At 47.1% G+C, this 24,627-nt stretch overlaps 1 protein-coding gene across 2 annotated transcripts in view; it reads left to right on the plus strand.

Annotated features, from left to right (window-relative positions):
• The window catches only part of hcn2b (hyperpolarization activated cyclic nucleotide-gated potassium channel 2b), a 51,829-nt gene extending 28,913 nt beyond the window's left edge, over positions 1–22,916 (plus strand). For both annotated transcript variants that reach the window (XM_069185954.1, XM_015365739.2), the window contains 4 exons: positions 6,035–6,181; positions 6,838–7,078; positions 9,534–9,698; positions 12,341–22,916. In XM_069185954.1, the coding sequence (XP_069042055.1) occupies positions 6,035–6,181; positions 6,838–7,078; positions 9,534–9,698; positions 12,341–13,305 (1,518 nt within the window). In that variant the 3' untranslated portion in view covers positions 13,306–22,916. The remainder of the gene's footprint in view (positions 1–6,034; positions 6,182–6,837; positions 7,079–9,533; positions 9,699–12,340) is intronic.
• The last annotated feature ends 1,711 nt before the right edge of the window (positions 22,917–24,627 follow it).

Here is a 24,627-nt window from a genome sequence, read left to right on the forward strand (position 1 = left end):
TAAGGTAAATGGTCTCTCTTAACCCTATTTGGAGTTCTACAGCTGCAGTGACAGAGGACTGTGTTCCCTAATGACACATGTGACGATTTGCAATGCCTGACCTTCATATGCATCATTCTGTGACGCACCAGGCAGCAGTTTTAGCAGCAGCAAGAAACCGAGTGGCTGTAAATTAGATTCTTAACTAACCATGAGGGTAAGGCCTTTTCAGTGGTTTTCTCCGAGTCAAACAGTTTAATCTTTCAGGATTAGCTGTCTTCTTGTGCTGAAGCCTGGTGCTTTCAGTCGTTTTTTACATCTAAACATTGATTAAACTTCAATCTCACATCTGCTGCTGTCTGAAGGTAGGGCTCTAATTACAGTACAGCAGGGAAAGGTGATATTCTCCACAATCACATAGTAAATAATAATCAACTGGATTTGTGTAACACTTTTTTTCCCCTAAAGGATCCAAAAACAGATACAGCATCCACTATTGAAGTGTGACGTCAAGATTGCTCAAGACATTAGTGGAATTTAGCCAGGACACCAGGGTTAACACCCCAACTCTTATAAATAATAATAATAATAATAATAATAATAATTCCTCACACTTATATAGCGCTTTTCTGGACACTCCACTCAAAGCACTTTACAGGTAATGGGGACTCCCCTCCACCACCACCAATGTGCAGCCCCACCTGGATGATGTGACGGCAGCCATAGTGCGCCAGATCGCTCACCACACATCAGCTCTCAGTGGGGAGGAGAGCAGAGTGATGAAGCCAGTTCAGAGATGGGGATTATTAGGAGGCCATGATTGGTAAGGGCCAATGGGACATTTGGCCAGGATGCCGGGTAACACCCCTACTCTTTTCGAGAAACATCCTGGGATTTTTAATGACCACAGAGAGTCAGGACTGACTGCTCCTGTTTACGGTATAGTGTCCCCATCACTATACTGGGGCATTAGGACCCACAAGGACTGCAGGGTGAGCGCCCCCTGCTGGCCCCACTAACACCTCTTCCAGCAGCAACCTTAGTTTTTCCCAGGAGGTCTCCCATCCAGGTACTGACCAGACTCACACCTGCTGGGCTTCAATGGGTTGCCAGTTGTGAGTTGCAGGGTGAAATGGTGGCCTGGGACTTATTTTTAATGACTTATTAGTCTGTTTAACATCTCACCTGAAGGACGGCACCTCCTACATCACAGTGTCTCCCGTCTCCATACTGGGGTGTTGGTTTGGAATTTCTAGTGCTGCTGGAAGATCGCCACCTACTGGTCAACTAGCCACTCATTGCACCAGCGTGGTACTCCATCTTTAAAAGCAGGTGGCTAAGAGAGAATGAGAGCTCCCATCGTACCTAGAAATTAGGAATGATTCAGGCCCATAGTTCCTATTTGATATTTAATGACAAATAACGCCAAGAAAGGAAATAAAAGAACAAAATGTGTTATTCATAACAAGGATAATGTGTTATTCATAAGGGTGGAACGTTTTTGTCTTCCTGGCTGCTAAGAGCCTCACAATTAGGTGAAGCAGGGGACCTGTCACCCTATTATGCTGTGAGATCTGCACTGCACAGTATTAAATATGTCCGACTCTCTACTGTAATGAGCTGTAGCAAGGGAGGTTCCAGTTCAGGATGAGCCAATAAATTATACATCTGCATAGTTTCAAAGGCAAATGAGCATCCCCGAGCACCGAGACAATGGGTTGCGGATCTCTCTGCTCGGAGTGCAGGAAACGAAAATACACTTTTTGAAAGATTGATGTGTCCTTAATCACAAGGGCTGGCCCGAAATCTGACAGCAAGAATAAGCAGCGGTAGTTTCATTCCTGGGTTTAAAACGATCCTGATGTAGACCAGGGAACTCTGCCACGTGGTAGGGGCAGTCTGGCCGTGAGAATCCTGCAGAGCTGATGTTAGCGAGACTTTGGTTACGGAGCCTAGATCGCCTTGCACCTGTTTGAAGCTAGTTTATGTGGAGCTCAGTTGAAGTCCCATGGAGTTCTGGAGTTGTGGTTAGAGGTCTGGACTTGGTCCAGTAGGTGAGGTCCTGCCTCTGAGTGTCTTTGAGCATGGTGCCTCACTCAGATTGCTCCAGCAAAATGCCCATCGGTAAATGTATACTTTACACAGGCACGGCTGTAATGTGCTTTGGATAAAACTATCACCAAAGTTAAAAAAAAAAGATTTTTGTCCTACCATGCACAACTGCTGCCGCTAATGTACAAATATGGAAGCTTCTGCATGTGGTGTTGACCTATTATGTCCAATAATATTAGTGTCAGCAAACATTTACGCTTACAGATGCTGAAATGGATCACCCTGCTGTGCAGTGGGAGTGTGGTGTGCATCCTTGTGCTGTTTACGAACTTGTCAGACGCACTGAACATAGTGGGTGAGGGCTGAGACAGTACTGCCTGGCAGTCTGCTTTCTGTGCAGCAGAAAGGGGCTAGTCTCTGGCACTCGGTCTCTGGGGAGCTCATTACAGGAGCACCAGTGAATGAGCTGAGGGCCAGTTAACCCCTTGTTTCGCCTGCCTGTAGAAGCAACGTTTATCTGTTCCTGATGTGATTTCTCGCAAGTCATTGACATGCAGGAGTCTTTAAGATGAGTCCTTAAAAGATTAAAGAGCAGCAAGGGGAGCCAGCTTCTTGTTTAGCAAGTCATATTGATCCCCACACCCCTGCCATCCACACACTGGCACAAGCCTTCTCCAATGCAGAGCTGAACCCTGATGCTCAGGGCACTGTGGTCAGAGCTCATTCGCGACTCCTTGTTTCGCCTCACAGTCCCAGACAGCCCATCCCTGCAGCGAGCTCAGTCCCTCTGCATGTGAGCAACAGAACGTTTGACTTCCTACTTGTCAAATCTGTTTTGTGTCAGCGTGCCTTAGACGGCTGTTTTTATCTCACTTCCTTGTGCGGCTGCAATTCAGCTCCCTTGCTAAAATTTGTCACTGTCGAGTTTGCACGTGGTGAAGTGGGCTGTATGAACAGGGAGGTCCACAACTGGGGAAAGCAGCTATCGGAGCAAGAAAGCAGAGGCTCTGCTGGTTAAGGTGCAGGAAATTCCAGCTGGAGGAAACTGGTTGTTGTTAGAAGGGGTTAAAATTGGCGACAACAAGAGCCTTCTGGATAGTTCCTAGAACGACCTCTGCCCCTGCGTTGTGTGGTGTAACCCACTAGCCCCTGTACTGTGCTGCAGTGGTGAGTCACAGCTCACCAGCTCCACTGGTCCGACAGGATATAGCAGAGACCCTGCCCTACAGAACAGATCTGTCTGGTTATGTAACTGGTTTCCAGAATTAGGGAGAATTACTGGATCTCTGCAGAGAGCTCATAGGAACACCATTATCAGCCCATGTGGCCTGTAAATTATTCAGCTAAGCTCTTCAGAATTAGAATGCATGCATCCATCCATCTGTCCAATATGCAGTTTTATTTTAATTGTTTCTCGAATCACTGATGAAGGTCACGGGGAGGTTGAACTGGTATCATACATGGCCCAGCTCGCTAATCTTTACCCCCATTAGCGCGTGGGGAGATGTGTGTTTTGTCTGTAAGTGTGTGTGTGTGGCAATGATATGGGATGTTCTGGAATGTTTGGTTTTATAATGCCAAGAAAATGCATTTTTCTATTTATTAAAATAATAATAGCCCGACTTATTTCAATACACTAGAAAAAATATGAAATGTGGTTTAGCAGCTTCAAAAGCACCTTTCATTCTGTAAACGTAGAGCAGGACTTGTCATGGGAGCACAAGAACTATTAGAAAACAAGAAGGGGGCATTTTCATCCCATCTAGCCTGTTTGGGAGTTAGTAGCTCATTGATCCCAGGATCACATCCAGCTGTTCAGTGAACGAAACCAGGGTATCGGCTTCAGCACCTCAGCTGGGTAGCTTACCTTTTTTGAGTTTATGCTTACATTACCTGTCCATTATAATACTAATAATTCTTTGCTGCATTTATTTTCATCCAAAAGCACTTCGCATGTAAGAGGGGACCCATTTTGCCTCTGAGGGCTGACCCCCTTGATTAGCAGCTCAGGGGGTGGAGGAACTGCTTTAGGGAAGCCAGATGGTAGAAGCCCAGAGACACAGGCAAAGAAAGAGTCTGGATGTAGGTATTTATACCACCATTCATAGTTCAATCAGTTTAATATTTTCTGCACATCGTATAATTATTTTTCCCAGTTGAAAACATTGGTTGATCTATGTTCGGTTTGGAAAGATTTAATTATTGGGTCTGGTTTTGCAGTTCTGTTCAGTTTATCAGTTCAGTTTACTGTCATATGCACAAGTGCAATGACATGCTTATTTGCATGTCTGCTCCAATACAAAGACATTAAAGGAATCGCCAAAAACATATACATGGAACAGCAGCAACAACAAATTAAATAACATACAACTTAAAAAACATCAGTGTGAGTCAGTGGTGGGGGTAGAGTTCAGTAACTTGACAGCTTGTGGGCAGAAACTGTCTCTGAATCTGGAAGTTCGTGTCTTTATGCTCCTATAATGCTGACCAGAGGGCAGGGGGAGAAAAGGGAGAAACCAGGATGACTGGTATCCTGAGGGATACTCCCAGCCTTCCTGAGACAGCGAGTTGTAAAGATGTCCACAAAAGAGGGGAGCTGTACTCCAGTGACGGACTGGGCTGACCTGACCACCCCCTGAACGCCTTCCAGTCAGACGACGAGCTGCTGCCAAACCACACTGTAATGCCACATGTGAGCACTTTCTCATGAGTGCCCCTGGTGTTTAACCACTTTGCTAAGCAGGATCCTGTGTTTAATTCCCAGTGTCTGTGTGTGGTTGCACCAGGGACTGTGGTTTTTGTCCTGATGACATGCAGGTGAGGTTAGATTGGACTCTCGCTGGCGTTCAGGGGGTTTTAATCCATGCAGGACCTGAGGAGCACGGTGATGGCCCTTCGCTGTGGATTTTCTGGTGTTTTTTTCTGATGTATTTAAAAGATTACCACCGGTGTTCACGCAAACCTGAATCTCTCTAGGTGGCCCACCAGCCAGCACTGGGGTACAGTGGAAAATGGATCAAAACAGCCCCCCTACATACTTCACAAACTAAATGCTTGAACAAGCTTTCGGTCAGTCTGGAGGTGCCCAGAGCTGGCATCTAGGAGGCCAGGAGACTGAGATGCAGGGTGCTTTTTTAAGTTCCAGTATTATTTCAGTTTTTACTTTGACTTCCTTTTCAGACGAGCTTTTATTCCTAGTGTGAACGCTGCCCTGGGGCTGAAACGCTCCCTCGTTCAGTCCCGCGGCTCAGCCGCACAGCTGAGAGAAAGCCGTCACCCTGAATTTCAATGCCTGCTCCCTTTCTTTAAACAGAGCACTGCTTTAAACCGCCTGTCACTTGATGTGTTGCTACATTTACAAGGTACAGTGCACTCGCAGCCCTGGAAACAGAAGATTAACACAGAAGGCGCTGACAAAGTTTTAGCTGCGTTGCTACAACAGCTATGCTACCACACCTGCCTTTTTTATTTTTTCAAGCAGCGGCCATAAATAGGTCAGTGTTCTTTTTTCAAAGAGCGTCTTTTTATATCATCCCGTTCCTTCAGGCAGAAGCTTACCCATGGATACCAGTGACAACACTGCTGGATGCTATTCAGAGACGCAGCTCTGAAGATCTCTTTGTGGCTTTCAGGCTTTAATGGAGGTATATGTAACTGAAGCTGCATTTCTTGTGCATGACCAGCCTCACAGCTGGTTGAATCAGACCATCGCCCTCCGTGCCTATGAGGTATTTTCCACAGAAAGCTTTAAACATGAAGCAGGGTTGCACGCAGAAAATGCATTCTCTATGTTTTGACGGACAGTGCGCTACTATTCAACAATATTTGTAGTACCAGAAGTCCATTTTCTCATCTGTTTTGTTTCAGGCTGGAACAGGCTGTGCAGGATTCTGGTGCTGCCCGGACGCACAGCATGTTAAAACTGTCAGATCTCTGCCTGACTGACCCCCCATGTCTCCTCCTCCCCCCCTCCCCTCTCCCTCTCTCTGTCTGTCCCTGGCAGTACAAACAAGTGGAGCAGTACATGTCCTTCCACAAGCTGCCCGCGGACTTCCGGCAGAAGATCCACGACTACTATGAGCACAGATACCAGGGCAAGATGTTTGATGAGGAGAGCATTCTGGGAGAGCTGAACGAGCCGCTCCGCGAGGTGAGACAGGAGCTGGCCAGGCTGACCTGGTTACAAGCACGTCTGCTGTTTGGCCTATACTTAGCTCTGATTTACATTGCTCTGACCAGGACCTCCCACAGTGTTGCATAAAGACTATGACAACACCCTGCATCTGCAACAGGATTGTGGGGCCAGCAGGAGATCCAGTTCCTGCTGGAAAGCGGAGAAGATGCCAACTTGGTTGTTCCTGGTTCAGACCATGGCTGTGTCGCTGACACAGAATCTCTGGGCCTCCGAATCTCCGTGTTCACCATCCATCACACAGGATATCAAACATGAAGTTCAGTGCATGCCTGCCAGAGTCAGTGACTCTGCTCCACTGGCTATTGGTGCTACAGCCCTTCTCCTGCGACTGCAAGTCCTATTGGACAAAAACGTGAATTATTTGTAATACGCAGCGGGGACACGGGCATCAGAAACATGTTCTGATACTGTTGAATTGGAGACAAAGTGCAGGGGAGAAAGAGGTTGCAGGGGATTTGCAAACAGTTACAGTTTGGCTCTGCTGGCAGTGGCAGTGAGGTGAGCTGATTAGGGATTGGTGACTGCAAGCGTGGAGGAGGGTAGCCGGTTGATTTGCCAAAGCAAACACAGGGAAGCAGGCTCAGGGGGGCGTGTCCTTCCTCTCTTCCCAGGAAATTGTCAATTTCAACTGCCGGAAACTGGTGGCGTCCATGCCCCTCTTCGCCAACGCCGACCCCAACTTCGTCACGGCCATGCTGACCAAGCTGCGCTTCGAGGTCTTCCAGCCGGGCGACTACATCATCCGCGAGGGCACCATCGGCAAGAAGATGTACTTCATCCAGCACGGCGTGGTGAGCGTGCTGACCAAGGGCAACATGGGCATGAAGCTTTCGGACGGCTCCTACTTCGGAGGTACGGCTCTTGGCTCTTCACCGCACACTTCGGCAGCGAGGGGTGCAGACGCCGCCCCCTGCTTGTCCCATTATAGCTCTGCAGGGGAACGAAGGAGTCAGTGTGGGTGGCTGCTCCACCCCAAGGACGGCTAGAACTGGCTATGTTGCTCAGCACTGGTTATTTCCCTGGCCTGGAGTTTTGGTCTCTCTTTCCCCTGTGCCTATTATTTTTACCCATGTTCCTGTTTAAGTTCTTTCTATCCATTTATCTCTAATAATAGGGGGCTAGTACAGCATTCAGCAAGAAGCGGTGAGGCAGTAAGGCCAACGCGAATGCTGTTAGACCTCAGTCAATTAATAATACCCAATTAGCTGGGCATTGTAATTTACACTAATATGAATTCTTCCCCAACACTAATGTGCTTGAAAGCAGTTGTTAAATAACTGAGCTACCTCGCACATGCTGATGGGTGTTTAGATCCCTATCTCAAGAGTGCAATTGAAGCCACATCGTGGTTCAGAGCCTTGCTTTTGCTTGTCATGAAGACACATGCGGGTGCCATTTTGATCAGGACGGAAATGCATCGAAATCTGAGCAAAGATTGCTTGGACTGCGTTAGCCGAGAAGATGTAAGGCATTTTCTGGGGCTCAGTATATTGAAGGCTCTCGGACACATTTTCTACATCTCGCAGGTGCAATAAGCTGCAATATTCCTGTTTCAGAAGTGTACGGTGGTTCACAATGGAGGATGACATTTTCTGATTGGCTGAGTCTTTGTGCAAATAACCCCTCCAGGTGTGCTTGTGAGGCAGGAAGGCAACAGTGGCTTTGGGATGAACTCCTTCCAGATTACCCGTGTCTCCAAGTCGGAAACACCCATCTCCTCTTGCCCAGTGTTCCACACGCACGATCCGAGAGGAGAAAAAGAACACGCCTGCGCTGGGATTCAAGGTTACAGCGCGATTGTCCTCTGCAAGGACAAACATTTTGTGAATGCAAAGAGCTGGCCCGCATCTGCAGTCCCTTCAATAAAAGGGAGTTCATTTCTGAAGAAAAAAAATATATGACTGCATTTGAAATGACTCTTAACAGTTTGAGAACATGGAGGGGATGAGAATTTTATCCTGGTTTTCTGGTATAATATTGCTTCTGTGGTTTGGTGGCATAATGATGCACTATTCTAATATATATATATACTGTATACCACTTAACCCCTGGTTTCCAGTAGTGCTCTGTCAAATATGGTGAAAGAGGTTATCCAAAGGGTGTGCAACCTGAATGTTCAAAGATGGAAGCAGAGGTGCAGTTTGTATAGTCTGTAGTTGTGAAGTCTTCGCTTTAGCAGAGGGATCTCTACAATGCAGCTCCTATACCAATTTCTGTTGCATTAAGCAGCCTAACAGTGTGTGAGTCCTCTGCAGATGAGATGCTAGTTCATCACAAGTTACCCCCAGCAGAGCTCATACCTGTTCATACTGGTGGCTGTCTTTAGAGGGGAATTGAACCCACAACCTTTCAGGGAACCCAGAACCCTAGCCACTACACTACACTGCTCCCATGCTAATATAAAGGGGGTTTATTAATCTACTGATACATCAAAGCCAGAAGCTTTTCTGGGGCAGTCTGTGTGGACTGATGCAAGAGTCTGGTCCTCATTTATTGGCCTTCTAGACTGGTGAGTGGTTCTGCATAGGAGAACACTGGTGCAGGGAGTAGTTCAGTGCTCAGTGGAAAATGATCAAGAGGCCTTGCGTCTCCTATCCCCCTTGGGAGATATCTGAGACTGTCCAGATCTTGATACCGAATTGATTTTCACTGTAGCCGCTCTCTCTCTGAAAGAATGAAATTCCATTCCGGGGTGACTGGGATTCATCAAACCTGGCCAACAATGTGAGCAGCTTGTTAATTATTCATCCGCCCCGCTTAGCAGGTGGACATGGTGGCCACTTTTTCGCATCCAGACCGAGCTTCCTTTTCGCTCTTCCAAGGAAACATGAAGTCATGTTCGCGATAACAGGAGTTGGCGGGGTCAAGTGGCTGGTCCGAGTTTCCTTGGATGCGATCGGAGCAGTTCCTGACCCACAGGCCACTACAAGACTGGCCGAGTGCTGTTAGAAAGGAAGCCACTCTAAACGTTAGGATGTCCGATTAGGGGGGGGAGTTGGACTTAGAGGTGTACAGTCAGAATCCCACAGATGCACCATGGGCTCCTCAAATCAAAAGAGGTTTTGGTTACAGCCAAGAGGACCATTTGGTTAATCTTGGCTTTTTGGCAGGGAAGTATCTTCATTCAGCCAAGGATTTCAATGTTATGGCCGGGTAGGTTGTCCCAGACTCCCTGCACACGCTGTCTCAGCTCTGCTGCCTCCCCTCCTGGGCACAGAGCAATAGGACGCCCGTCTCAAAGGGTTGTTCTCTCCCGTCGCGAAACTCCAGACTAACGCCTTTCCCGTCTCCTCTTCCGCCCGCCCAGAGATCTGCCTGCTGACGCGGGGGCGCCGCACGGCCAGCGTGAGGGCCGACACCTACTGCCGCCTGTACTCGCTGTCCGTGGACAACTTCAACGAGGTCCTGGAGGAGTACCCCATGATGAGGAGGGCCTTCGAGACCGTGGCCATCGACCGGCTGGACCGCATAGGTACGCCGACCGCTGGGCTGCTTTTGGGGGCGCTGTTGGCGGGACACCCCAGCGCCGGGTAGAGAGCCAATCTCTGGCTACTCTTTCCAGCCTCATCGGCAATGTGTCAGCATCCCAACACGTGACCTTTCCTTACTTAAAAGCTCAGAGACGGCTTAGCTCTGATATTTCTTACGGGACCTGCAATGTGAACTTTTGCATACAGAAGAGCACTTCTCCACTGTGTGGCGCAGTTTTGCGAAACTGGAGTTTTGAAACGAACTGAGCCGGCGCTAGCAGAGAGACCAAGGCAGGCCAAAGTCGAAACGGGAGCTCGCAAGGAAGACCAGAAGCTTGCGGAGGGGAGTAACTGTGGCTCAGGATCTGCGCCTGTTTCTGGAGGGTTGCTGGTTCAAATCCCGCGGCCGGCAGAGGAATCCTACTCCGTTGGGCCCTTGAGCAAGGCCCTTCACCCCAGCTGCTCCAGGGGCGCCGTATAAATGGCTGACCCTGCGCTCTGACCCCAAGCGCCTCTCCCTGTCTGTGTGTCTCATGGAGAGCAAGCTGGGGTATTCCTAATACAAGAAATTGTAAATGGCCAATAAAGTGATCTGATCTTAAGCAAGCCGATTCTGGGGACGAAGGACGGACTCTGACCATGTTGCCGCAGTCTGTGCACTAGTGAAATATAACTGGATCTTTCCATTTGGAAGGCCGGAAAGTGGTTTAATTTCTGTCTATGACGTCGACCTCTTTATAGTGGCTGATCCAGTATCTTCTGCCTAGACTGCAGTAACACGCCCCCCCCCCAAACACACACACAAACCTCTTCTCTCTCCCCAGTACTAATAATTCCAAGGTTGGGACGTCTCGTCTTTCCACCAGATGTTTCATAAAAGTCACTCCACCAGTCTCCTCGTTCCCAGGCCTGTTGCTGCTACGACGTCATGAAGCATTTGAAGACGTTAATAAAGATTTTGCTCTTTATTAAAAGCTGGTCGAGGAAGATAATTGGGTGGAAACGCGGCTATATAACTGAATATTTCACTGGCCCGTTTTATAAATTGAGCTTGCTGCACAGAGCTCCCGTCTCTCTGTTTGCAGTGTCGACTTTCAGCTTGTGTGACCGCATCCCAGTCAGGATCGCACTGGGCACACAGACGGCGTCTTCGACTTCGTCACTGGAGCGCAGCCCCTGTCTGTCACACGGGGGACAATTACTGCCCACTCCGCCTAAAAAATAAAAACACAGCCGTTCGCTGCTGTCGTGAGAGAGAGATGCTGCATTTTTTTGCTCCCTGCAAATAACGGAGTGCTATACAGGACAGGATCTGATGTGAACCCAGGTGACCCAAGGCCTAAGACAGATCAACGCTGATAATTCACCACCAGCAGCTCACCCTGAAATGTGCATCAGCAGTTTCTTCCAGCAGCAGGGAGAAGACCGCTCCTCCATCATTGAGTGCATTTTTCCACCTTAGCTGAGTTACCTGGTTTTCTTATCATGCAACTGCTACAGCTCTTTTAAATTAGTTCCACCCAAACACTGCTTTAGAAAACAGTGAGAACTCTCCAGCCAGCCTGGAGATTTCTGCCCATCAATAGGTTAATGAACGGGGTCATTGTAACAGGCAGATGCTGGTTTTACTTCTCCATTAACCCTGGGCAGTGTTTTGTGCACTGAGAGTATTGAACTGTCATCAGTGACGGACTGCCGGTTTTCAGGACACCCTTCACATGAAAAAGTTAGGTTCAGCACAGAGCTGAAGCAGAAGGCGATAGCTCTAACATACTGTACATACTGTACATGCAGAGCTCCCTAGTTTTCTTACAGCTCTTCTGTGCCAAAGAAGGCAAAATCATACCAGGTGCTGTGGTGTTTGTGTCTCCTCTCTTTTGTGCTTGGTCTTGCATTGCACCTTATTTCTAAGTCCAGTTACCTAGTTAATTTTTTTTCGCCAGATATAGGGGAGGGATAGACAAGTCTAGGGAGGACTGGACCAGCAGTCTCCTGTGTGATAGCAATTCTGTCTGCAGCTTTGGACTGCATGAAGGAAGGAACTCGAGCTCAGGCTGCTGCTTTTCTCTCAGTACAGAACTGTGTTTGCCGTGATCTGTGACAGCCAGCCCTGCTAGCAGGCCAGCTCCCACTTTTGACCTCCATTATGTCAGACCTAAAGCAACGAAGACTGAAGGACCTGTCCCTCAGGGGGCACGACAGACACAGCCAGGGGAGAAGATAATTGGGATGTCAGTAAACTGTAGCAGCCTGCTGTCTTCTCCTTCAGATAAACAAACATTCACTCTTTTCTGTAAGGCAGGGTCACTGTCCCCATCCTCTGTGTAGGGCCCAATTACAAAATGGGATTTTAATTACAGTTGACGGCTAAGTCGCACATTAACTTAATAGCAATGTAATGTGTCCCTCCTGGACGGGACAAGCCTGTAAGAAGCTCTTGTCACCTGCCAGCCTATCAGCTCTTTAAGTGCAGAAATGAGAGCTGATGGAAGAGGACGATGTCAGCTTCAGCCATAATGGTGCAGGTTATCAGCTCCTTACCTACACAGCTGCACACACAGCCAGAGAGAGGTGCCTTCGGGTTGTCGCAGTGTTCCTGGTGACGGTTTGTATTGAAAGTTTTCCTCCCCCCCCCCCCTTCCAGGGAAGAAGAACTCCATCCTGATGCACAAGGTCCAACACGACCTCAACTCGGGCGTCTTCAACAACCGCGAGAACGAGATCATCCAGGAGATTGTCAAGTACGACCGCGAGATGGCGCAGCAGGTGGACCTGCAGCGGCCCCGGGCCATGTCCATGACCCCGCCGCTCCACGGGGGCCTGTTCGCCCCGCCCGGCCAGCCTCCGGTCAGCTCCGCCATCGCCACCCTGCAGCAGGCGGTGGCCATGAGCTTCTGCCCGCAGATGGCCAGCCCCCTGGTGGGCTCGGTGGCCCTGCAGTCCCCCCGGATGGTGCGCCGCTTCCAGGTGGTGCAGAGCCTGTCCAGCCCCGTGTCCATGTCCCCCCTGCAGCCCCAGCCCCCGCCCCAGCCCCCCCAGATGTCCAGCGGGGCCTTCGCTTCGGCCATCTCCAGCCCCCCAGTTCAGAGCCCCCTGGCGGCGGCGGGGCGGACTTTCCAGTATAGCTCCAGCCCTGGGGGGGGCACCCAGTCCGGCTCCCAGCTCTCTCTGGTCCAGCAGCGAGCCCCCAGCCCCCCACAGCGCCCCGCCGCCCACAAAAGCACCCACTCCTTGCACGCCGGCAGCCTGAGCCAAGACGCCCGGCCGCTCTCCGCCTCCCAGCCCTCCCTCCCCCATGACGGGGCGCCGCCGGCCGCCCCCAGCCCCCCCCAGTCCACCCGCGTCTCCTCCACCTCCATAGGGCCCCCCCAGACCCACCCCGGCACCCCGGTGTCCTCGGGGTACAGGGGTCCGGGGCCCCAGCGGGTCGTGCTGCCCCATCAGATGTCCGTGGCGTCCTACCCGCCCACGCCCCCCTCCGGCGCCGCGCCAGGGATGGGAGCAGGCACCGCGCCGGCGCCAGGGGACTCGGGAACGCCCAAGAAAGATTCGGTAGTCAGCCTCCCCGATACGGACCTGGCCAAATCTAGGCTATCTTCCAATTTGTGACCTGGACCGTGGGATCGGCGTGGGGGGTCTTTCGTTTCTTGAGCTCAAAATGGGTCTTGCCCCCCTCCCCACCAACCCTCCTCCCCTTATTCCCCCACCCCCCTCCCCGAATCCGAAAATCCACCAAATGTTTGTCGGGCGAGGGCCGAAAAGGAACGCCCAAGACGTGTGTGTTTAAGGATCTGAAGTCTGTACAAATCTACTGACCAATTTTAAAAACTGATGGGATGTTTCTACTCTGCCCACAAGCGTAGATGCGTAACGGTAGTCTCTCCCCACGTCCTGTCTCTGATTCCACCTCTTTTTCTGCTTTCTTTCCTGTAAAGTGTATTCAGACACATAAATATTGTATCGGTTAAATACTGTACAGAATCCAAACAATGCAACCTACCACGAGCTGGACACAAGGGTAATCAGGGACCTGCTACTGGCGACAGTGGTGTTGTTCGACGCTTCACAGAGTGGTGTCAGTGTCTCCTCTCTCCCTGTTTCAACGAGCTAATTAACTTGGTGTTTCTGCTCATGGTTATCTCCTGGCATTCGTTTTGGAAAAAACAAAAAAACAAAAGAAAAAAAAAAAGAGCTGATAGTGTTTTAGACCGCTGGTCGATCTTCAATCGATAGGTTACAAAAAAAAAAAGGGAAATGTGTTGTTTTTTTTTTGGCAATTGAATCTTCGTTGTATATTCTCAAGACCAAAGTTAAGCTTGAACACTGTTTGGGATGTCTGTCATCTTAAAGAAACTACGACGGCGACGACGAAAAATGCCATTTATTTAACTGCCTTGATTCTGACTTTAGAAGCCATATTCTTAGTTTTATGTATGTGTGTGTGTGTGTGTGTTGCTTCGTTCTGTCATGTTACAAGAGTGGCGATTTTGTAGGTTCGTCAGGCCTGGTCTCAACTCCCCCTCTCCTCCCTCCTTCTGCTTTCCTTTCCAAATGCTGGTGCTGAGTTGGCTCTGTCTGTTCTCCCAGCCCGGAGAGTGCTGCCCAGCGGCTGTCAGCGGGTTGTCCTGGCAGTGGGGGAAAAGTCGAATGTCAGGAGAGTCAGAGAGCATTAAACTACCGGTCATCCATAATGCCCAAGAAAAAAAAAATCGCTTCACGAGGATCTTAAACTGCCAAAAAAATGTCCCCCACTCATCGGCTTTTCAGTAAGGGATCTATTGGAAATGCTCCCTTTTAAAATACACAGTTCAGCATTTACCACAAAATGGAGTTTATAATGAAAGTTTGGGAGGGATGACAACAGCCTAGTTCAGTCAGACTTGGCTGTCAGTCATTCACAATCAATTCTGTTGTCACTTCCTCTCCTAAAACACTAAATACTGTACGTGATCCCGTTCTCTCCCTCCCACACATCTTTTTACATCCCTCCTCCACCCCATCAGCACCTCTGCAGCTGCCCCTTGGTCACCCCTCACTCTGCAGGGAGGTGGGGGGTCTCTCTGCCTCCTCATCCTCTGGGCAGGAGGTCGGCCCACAGCCAAGTGGCTTCAGCCAAAATTTGGATTAACCATGATCTTTTCAGTACATCTAATTCTTGGGTGGTGTTATTCGTAGTGAAAAGATGCAATCATATTAATGCCAAAATTCAATATTTTAAGTCTGCACGCATGCAGACATGCATTTGTATATATGTACAGAACCGATGAATGAGCAAGCCCAGTCAAACCCGCTACAGGAAGAAAAACTCCTTACTTAGGAAACGGATCAAGTCTCACCATGCTGAACAGGGCTGATGGGAATGGATATCTGTGCCTAACATACCGATCAGCTTAGGAAGGTCTGCGATTTACAGATAAAACTAGTAGATCTGACAGCCAGTTGGAACAGCAGCTGGTAGCCACTTTATTCCCACTGGCACGTTTGACTTGACTGTCCAGATGTTGCCCCCGCGACCAAAACGAGCCCACGGTCACTGGATCTCCGGAGGCGTAGTCCACAGATCCTTCCTGCAAACACAGTGGGATCTGCGTCACTCGGACACGTCCAGAGTAACCCTATGCGTGTGCATGTGCCTGTCCTTTGGCTGGTGTATCCTGCAAGGTTTAGACATTTGAATTCCCAAATTTGCAAGGAGTCTTTCCAGCATCGACATCATTCCAAAGTTGACTGTGATGCCCAGGTATTCCCTGGCGGCAGTAGCAGCACATTTCCTGAGTGGAAAGCAATCTTCTCCAAGAATAGTTTCCCATTTTCGAACCTCTCCCAAGTCCCCTGGTGATTAACGGAGAATTGCAGAGTACAGTTCTGCCCAAGGCAGGACAGCTTCAATCCTAGGGTCAAATGCTTATGAAGGTCTCCATGGCTAGGAGTAGGATTCAACATCCCTTCGTGACCCACTCCTGCAAGCAATATACACATGAGCAGTGCTGTCAGCAGCTGAGGAATGAGTACCTGACTCAGTCTGGTTCCTGTTCTAAGAAGCAGACCGCAAAATGAGCTCATCCCAAGGTGCTAGTTGCAGTTCTTCAGAAAGTTCTTTTTATTTGCAGCTTTCTTCAATAGGGCCAGCACTTATTTTCAGCCACTGCCTGTTTTAATCGGGATCACATACTGGACCAGGCTGGATTTGGCCGAGCTGGACTGGAATGGCAGGTTTTGTTCTGTAGCATTTCTAGGTGGATTAAATCAGACTGATTCAGTGAGAGTAGTCTCAAGCAGGGGAGTTTGAATTTGACTGAAAATCTAGTTCAGCAATTTGACTGATTTGAGTGGCGCTTTTCAGAAGTGTGGATTCTAACTGGGGGAACGTGTAGTTGGATGTAGTAGTTCAAATGTTAATTGACATCTGAATTACTGACGCAGAGTACATCAGAGCCTGTGCATTTGTGAAGGGGATCTTTATTTTCACTCCCTGTTTCCTAACTGAAGTACAGTACAGTATAAAATTTTGCAGCCTGAATGTATTGTGGGCAATGAACTGTTTGTACACGCAGCAATGGGTCTTTGATTTGTGGGCTTCAAGGATGTTAAGGATTATGCATTCCATTATTGTTAAATTTATACAGGTTTTACAGTGGAGAAAAAGTGTTTCTGTAATAAAGTAACTGCAGGTGTTTTGGAGATCCAGACACCCATTTTATATGTAAAAAACAACCTGTATTCAGTACGTGATACGATGTAAAACTGGGATACGAAGCATAGAACTGTAAAAGAAAAAAAAACACAGCACTGGATCTGGAGCAATTGGATTTGGACAACACAAACAGTACCTCCCACTGCATCTGTGCTAACTCAGCTCCAGTGACAGTGTTAAAAAAAACGCCTGGCCTGTCACTTGGCCTGTGAAAGTGAATGGCATGGATTGGAGCCCTACCCAGAGACTGTGGCAGTCCTGTCAGTCCTGTGCCAAGCTCTCTGCCCTACCCAGAATTTCTTAATCCTACGAGAAAAGACAAACTGCACCTTGAATTATCACAGGGCAGAGTGTGTATGTTCTGAAATCATCTCAGAAAAAGCTGCTAGTGTTCTTTTTTCAGTTTTAAGTTTTGTTTTAGTTTAAGAACAAGAACAGCATGGAAACATCCCTTCCTCTCCCTCCATTAGATTGCGATTTCCAGCTCATCTGAAAATTAAGCTGTTCTGTCCCTGTACTGGGCATCAGCAACTACAGTATGTCACCAGCTTGGTACACACTCTGTGTTGTCTGAACAAACTGAATGCACAGAAGAGACCAATTATTAAAGCAATAAGATCCTGATTACCGCAGAGGATTTTACAAAAAAAAAAAGCAAAACTCAAAAACTAACCACAACAAAAAATATTCAAAATTGCTAGCATTTTGCACATTTTGCCATAGAGTCTGCTAGATTGATGTAAAAGATTGGTCTTAAAGTAAAGGTTCACTACAGTCTTACACAAGCTTGTGCTGTTTCCTGGGAGAAAGACAGGCCTAAGTGTTCTGTACTGAATTCAGGATTGTGTTAAATTTAATGCTATCACAGCTTGCAGCAAAACATCTTTGGGCCTTCCTGAAGATTGTACAGTAGTTTTCTCACCTTCTGTGAGTTGTAATACTGCAACTCTGAAATGAATGCTTTTAACCGGAAGAAGAAACCTAGTGTATATAAACAATACTAGTGTATTGTTTCCACCAAAGCAGCTGTCGTGTACAAATTCATACCTAGATTAAAGATTATGCACTGTATGCATGAGGACAAGGGTTATGTGCAGGGGCTTAAAAGATGCGAGAAAGCATGCTTCTTTGAAAAATAACAGCTAGTCAGAAATCAGTTCAATTTGGCAGTTTTGGTTTAATATGACAAAAATGTGATCTGAATTACAAATAGAGGCCTACGAAGGAAATCCTTCTAAATTTAACGAAACAGCCAACAGATTGGAATGGCAGAGACGAAGCCCTGACTGGTATCAGACATGAAGTTATCTTTAATGTCTGCTGAAGCAGTGCTTTCTAAATGTATTAGTGCTCTTTTAAGGTGAGGCATTAGGGAGATTGGAGGGGCCTAACTGAAGTCATTTATTCTCTCTTTGTTCCTTGTGCATATAGAGCTGAACACTGAGCCTAGAACTTGAATTAACCCTTCCTGATTTGTGGATTTAAAAAAAAAGATTTGGTTTCCTTTGTCTCTGTTTAAGCATCTCCTGATTTTTCCAAGTGCAATATGTATACTATAAATGTCAAGAGTTGATCTCTAGCTTGTGCATATCATGTGAGCTATTCTCACTGCAATAAGTGTGCACTCCTAAAAATACTACTCAGAAAGTCTGCAGGAGACACCATTTTTACCTTCATCGGTTTAACATCCCTTTAGGAACCCGTGAACTCTAATCAGCCTGCCGTTTTGTGTAAGCACAGCTGTTGCATTGACCAGACAGCAGCTGTGTTTCTGTGGCGCACAGCAACAAAACAGACGAAACCACAGGTATTTCCTCACTGGATGCCTGGTTTGTGGTTCACAGTTCGGAGGAATGTTCCACTCAGGACCAAGTTTCATCAACCTGATTGCTGCTGTCCATCTGCAACAGTTGGGTTGTACAGTATAAGAAGGTACTGGACTGGCTGGTGAGGACTGGTCCACAGTGGAACAGCTTTCCATCCAGGAGTAGTCTTGTGCGCTGTCAGGCTAAGCCAGTGCAGTGCTTAACAACCCTGGTTCCAGAGGAGCTGGATTCCATTCCAGCTGAGCTCTACATCTCCAGCGCTCATTGATGTCTTAAATGATCCGCTTGCTTGTTTCAATTTTGTTTGACTTGTTTCTTCGCTCAGTCCTGAGTGTCAAAAATACCCCCACCTTAAGAACACTGTTGCCAACAACAGAGTGCTTTTTCGTCCACTTGCCTTCTGTTATTTCTGAATAAACAGCTCTTACTAGTAGGTGAATTGATGATGAGCAAACACAGCTTGTAGTTACACTATCAGACAAACCTACATAGGTGTGGTATTGTCTGGCACGCCCACAGTGGGTGTGCCTTGTAACAGACACACCCACAAAGGGTGTGGCATCACATCAGACCTGCCCACAGTGTGTTTTTTTTCCTTCTGCAGAGGACAAAATTCCAATTGAATTTCGAAGAGCTGAAAGCTAATTTATGAATATGCTGCTTGTAGAAAACTGAAATCAGTGAGCCTGTGTTTAAGCACTCAGCTGGAAGAAAAACAAGACGACACTGTTTCTCCAGGACCAGGACTGGGAACCACAAGGACGGCCTCATCCCACTGTCAGCTCACATGCTTTCCCTCATAGATTCCTTGTATAATGTTTTTAATTTGGGGATGGGGGGAAAAAAACGGATTTTAATTTTGCTCTTGAACGTCGGCTGGTCGTAATTAGAGTACAGAGAAATGATCCAGCTGGAACAGGCTTAGGACAGGGCACTGCGGTTCGCTGTAATGTTTATGATTTAATGGAAGCCAGCCTCACAAATGAAACATTACAATGCTTAATACAGAAGATGCGCCCTCTTAAAAGGCCTGCACCCAGAGGGAAGTGAAGCCAGTGTTTTTGCCTGTTGAAAAGCAGGCAGCAAAGAGGTGACATTCAAATTGGGTTTCTACTTCTGAGCTCTGTGTCAATTCTTGCAGTGGCTTCTAGCTATGTTGTAGAATTGAATCTTTTTCATTGGAATAAGTTTATTTTTATTCTTGACTTTCCATGGAGCACAACGATCCTCGTTTGAACTCCTGAAGTTTGAACCACATCTGTGAAATGTTCAAAAACAAAGTGTTAACCACATTCTTTTTCTAAGTTGGTAATAATTAGCAATATTCAGCACACCAGTAGGGAAGATCTAACTCTTCAGTGACTCATAAGCCGTAAATGCACACTAAGATTTGTACTGGAGGAAATTTCATTATGTACTTTACTGCATACTTGTAGATTTGAATAGGCTCCTGCCTTTCCTTTGTTAGGGTTAATGCAGATTAGTCTCCACCTCAGCAGAAACGGTATGCTCTTGTCATTTCATATCATCTGCAAAATATTGTGGCTACATTTCAATCTTCAGACTTTAGGATTTTCATTGACTCCCATCTGCAATGGAGTGGGGGGTGCTGCATTATGTTTTCAGCTGGCACCTTATCAACTTTGGCCTGGTTGTCCCCACAGTTGTGCCAATCTTACACAAAGAGTAGCGGGTGTAGGGAACAGGTTTTCAAGCCAAGTGTTTGAGGCCCAAACTCTGGACTTCTTTAAAAAAGAACATCTGGAAATTAAGATGAGCCAATCAAAACTGATTCCCACCCAGTCTCTCTGAGTAGTATTTGGTTCCATCCTAGTGTGTGGTGAGTAAGAGGAGGACTTCAATGCTTTAAAATGTTGTGATGCTCTGCTTTATAAACCTATAATGGGAAAGGCTTTGTATTTTTCTGGATCTGTTACTATTCTAATGACTTATATTGGGTCATTTTTATGGGGAATTGTAAAAGGACTAAGGGGGGGTATGGGATAGAGCTTAAAAGAACATACTGAAAAAAAATGTCATAATGACCTACAATAACCACTGCAGCTATAATCTCAATATATCTGTAGCCTTTTTGTGTTGAATGTATGTAAATGATGATGAACACCAGAAAAATAACTCATGCACTGTAATTCAAAAACAAGCAACGAAAAAAAACAAACAGAAATTGATTAAAAGGGAAACCATATTAATTAGCGTGTGTCTGTAGTGTGTGAGCAGCCTGTTGCTCTGGCCCTGTGGGTGAATATTGGGATCAGACTCAGCTGGGGCAAGAGTGATCTGCACTGGTACTGCATGTCCCCACAGTCATCTGGGGTTGTTGCACTCCTCCAACCCCACAGTCCACTGCTTGTCGCTCGAGAGCCTGGAGGGGGGGGGCACTGTCTTCTGGTTTTCAGTCCATGTGACTTGATCATGTCAGCTCTACCCTTGGTCACTTGGTCTATCCCCATTTCCAGGTCTATAACAATGACGCTTAAACGATGCCTATTAAACCCGGTAGACAGGTGGACCCTCCAGAACCAGGAAGGGATATCACTGTCATCGTCCTTCAGTACGATGGTTAACTTAATTACAAAGCACTTGTTTTCCTCTTCTGTCCCAACAGCAATTTCCCAGGGGTTCTCTGAGTATTTCCACTGCTCTCTTAATGCCTTTCGACAGCTGAGATCCATGCACCCACAGCCACACTGGAGAATTCATTCAGGTGTGCAATGGTGTGTTCTCCAGCAAGCATGTATATTAACTGGATGATATTTACTTGACTGTCTTACTCTGAAATGGGGTAGTGCTGTTGGTACTGTAGGTCTCTGGGCTCATGGCTGCTCGGCAGTGGGTTCGAGTCCACAGTGCAGACACTGCTGTTGTAGCTTGAGCAACACGCTTTACCCCAGTTGCTGGCAAGCCACCCAGCTGATTGAATGGGGAGCAGTGTTTCCTGGGGGTCACCATGGGGTGACTCTCGTGCGCCCCTTTTGCATTACACTGTGGAAACCGAGCTAGGTAGACGGCCCATCAGTCCACAACTTATCAAGATATGTTGCACTCCTACAACCCTCTTTTAAGGCTTGGAAACTTGCTAAGTGATACCAGTGGAAGACAGAGCAGCAGTGGGAGTACTGGGAGGCTGTGATGAAGGAGGAACAAAATGATCTTCGATGCTGGCTTAACACTGCAGCTGTCTGTCCAAACCCATGGCTAGCCCAATAGGGAGTGAGCACGTTTGCTATTCAGTAATTTGCTATCCCCCGATAGAAACTGAGGGTCTTTCCCAGTGATATTAAAGCAGCAGGTGAGAACTCACTATATACTATCAGGCCTCAAAAGCAAACCAGCTCTTAGCTGTATCGTTAAGGACACTAGTCCTCCTGGTTCCTCACTTTTCTCCCCCCTTCCCTGTGGTCAGCGTTAGAGGAGCATAAAGGCACGAACTTCTAGACTCAGTTTCTTCCCACAAGCTGTCAGATTACTGAACTCTACCCCCACCACTGACTCACACTGATGTTTTTTTTGTCTCTTAAGATGTATGTTATTTAACTTGTTGTTGTTGCTGCAGCTTTTCTGTGTTTTTGGTATTTCCTTGATGTCTTTGTTTAGGAGCATACATGCAAATAAGCATTTAAGTACACTTGTGCATATGACAATAAACTCTACTCTACTTAGTTCCTCTGATGTGGCCAGCAGCATTTCCACCTTGTTGCTACGATATGTACTGCTGGGGGACAGTAGGTATAGACCTACAGACCTGTCTGTGGCAGGTCAGTAGGTGGTACTCCTACCTCTGTGCCAGAATTTCCAATCCAGTGTCCCAGTACGGCACACAGTGCTGTAGGAGGTTCCATCTTTCAGCACAGATATTAAACTGGAGGTGTGGAGGCATGAAAATTAGTGCTGCTGCTCCTCAGCCCTCGAGGTTTGAGTTTGATCCCATCCTGGGCTGCCATCTGTGTGGAGCTGACATGTTCTTCTCCTAATTATTCACCCTGGATAAGGGCTTCTGGCTAAGAAAAGCAAACAAGGAAAAGATGTCCTGACAGCTGGAGCCATTAAAGATCCTGTCTGTAGGACTGTCTGTAGGGTCTGTTAACCCTGGAGTCCAGTGCCTCCTGGCTCAGTTCACCTCTGAGCTTGAACAGTCTGTGCAGTGGGGCTGCTTCTGGGAAACGGTGAATCCCTGGTGACTGCAGCTAATGCTAAAATGTTTTTAAATGGGCACTGTTGAATGACATTTCAAAACAGTTGTTAATCTTACGAGACTGAGGAAAAAACTCTCCATGTTATTTTCATGGGCTCCTACAAGTAGGTCTTGAATAAAAACCATGATGATTTTGTTCTTTTTTTCCAGTCCTTGCAGCAATTAGAGTATCCTCCAAATCTCAGGACTGTATCCTCAATATTTAGATCGTTTCAGTGGAGGACAAACACCTTACCGAGCTCAACAGCCCTGTGATTAGTATAAAAAAAAAAGTCATATTCGTTTGTAGCATGTCAAGATTAAGTGGCTGTTCGCCAGAAATTGCATTCTGCAAAATTGAATCTCATTCACTAAGACTTTGTTTCCCCTCTGCAGAAGGAGAGGCCAATAGCAACATGCTAACATGATTCGAGATCAAGCAGAAAGTTATTATTCACATCGATACATGGGAGTAGTCAGCAAGACACTTGTCTTTGAAGGTCAGCTCTAGGTAATAATAATAATAATTATAATAATTGCTTACACTTATATAGCGCTTTTCTGGACACTCCACTCAAAGCGCTTTACAGGTAATGGGGACTCCCCTCCACCACCACCAATGTGCAGCATCCACCTGGATGATGCGACGGCAGCCATAGTGCGCCAGAACGCTCACCACACATCAGCTATCAGTGGGGAGGAGAGCAGAGTAATGTAGCCAATTCATAGAGGGGGATTATTAGGAGGCCATGATTAGTAAGGGCCAATTGGAAATTTGGCCAGGACACCGGGGTACACCCCTACTCTTTTCGAGAAGAGCCCTGGGATTTTTAATGACCACAGAGAGTCAGGACCTCGGTTTTACGTCTCATCCGAAGGACGGCGCCTGTTTACAGTATAGTGTCCCCATCACTATACTGGGGCATTAGGACCCACATGGACCACAGGGTGAGCGCCCCCTGCTGGCCCCACTAACACCTCTTCCAGCAGCAACCTTAGTTTTTCCCAGGAGGTCTCCCATCCAGGTACTGACCAGGCTCACACCTGCTTAGCTTCAGTGGGTTGCCAGTTGTGAGTTGCAGGGTGATATGGCTGCTGGCAACCCATCCTGGTAGGTCTTCTGTAACAGTGATACTGCTGATCCAGCTTTGACAGGTAGTGGAAGATCCTCAATAGCGAAAGACCAGGACACAGGGGATAATTAGATAAATTAAGCCTCTAATTGATTTAATTTAGTCATGAAACCCTCAAGCAGAATAATAACCAGTAGACCCTATAGATCAGTGGGTTAAACTAAATTCCTGGAGAGCTTTAATGAAGTAAATGCTCTCCTCATTACAGTGATCAACAGTAAAATACCTTAAGAAAACTTCCTCTATATATCGAAGATAGGTTAATCATGTTAATGATTGCACACTGTAATGCAAACCAGAGGACAGTAGCTCCTCCAGGAGCCTGAAACCCCTGTTAGAGGTCTTTCCGATTGAAACTGAGGAGTTTAGTCAGATTGAGAACAGGCCAGGACTTGTAACTGCTGTGCAGAATCCACATAAGAGTCTTGCCTGCTGTTATCAAGTATATGTTGTAAGATGCAAATAGTTTTTCTTCTGTAATGCAATCCCCACAGTGTGCCCCAGTGGACATGTACTGTACATACCGTTATACCTAGTGCCTGGGGTTCACTCAAAATGCCATATTGTCTGAAAATATTTTCATTTCTGGAAATCGGTATTCCTGTACAGAAAACCCATCCATTATTTTATTATTGCAAACCTATTCTGAGATTTGTTTTGGATAGAATTAATAACGATCTTAAGAATTTATTGTAATAAGTAACCAGGAGAAAACAAACTTGCAAAATGGTTTAACTAGTCATATGAGCTGGTGGTATGTGGTTAATTATTCTACTTTCAAACCTCAGCACAAAGCCTGGTAATATACCTTCTGAGCTCTGTACTCTGTGCTTGGGCACACAACTACCAACCTCCTGTGCTGCCGTAAATGTGACATAGCAATAGGGGGGCATGCTGCATCTCCTTCCTGGTTTCCGTAGATATCAGTGCAGATACAGCAGAGGTCAGGAGCAGGTGATGATCTTTAAATCCAGCTCAGGCCGGGTCTTGAAAATGTGCACACCTGTGCCAGAAATCGAGCAAGAGAGACCTGGGCAACAGCGATGGAGTTCTGTAAAGAGAAAATCCCAGATATCATGTTAAGGA

The sequence above is a fragment of the Lepisosteus oculatus genome, chromosome 29 (genome assembly GCF_040954835.1).
Source record: "Lepisosteus oculatus isolate fLepOcu1 chromosome 29, fLepOcu1.hap2, whole genome shotgun sequence".
In the NCBI taxonomy this organism is placed as follows: Eukaryota; Metazoa; Chordata; class Actinopteri; order Semionotiformes; family Lepisosteidae; genus Lepisosteus; species Lepisosteus oculatus.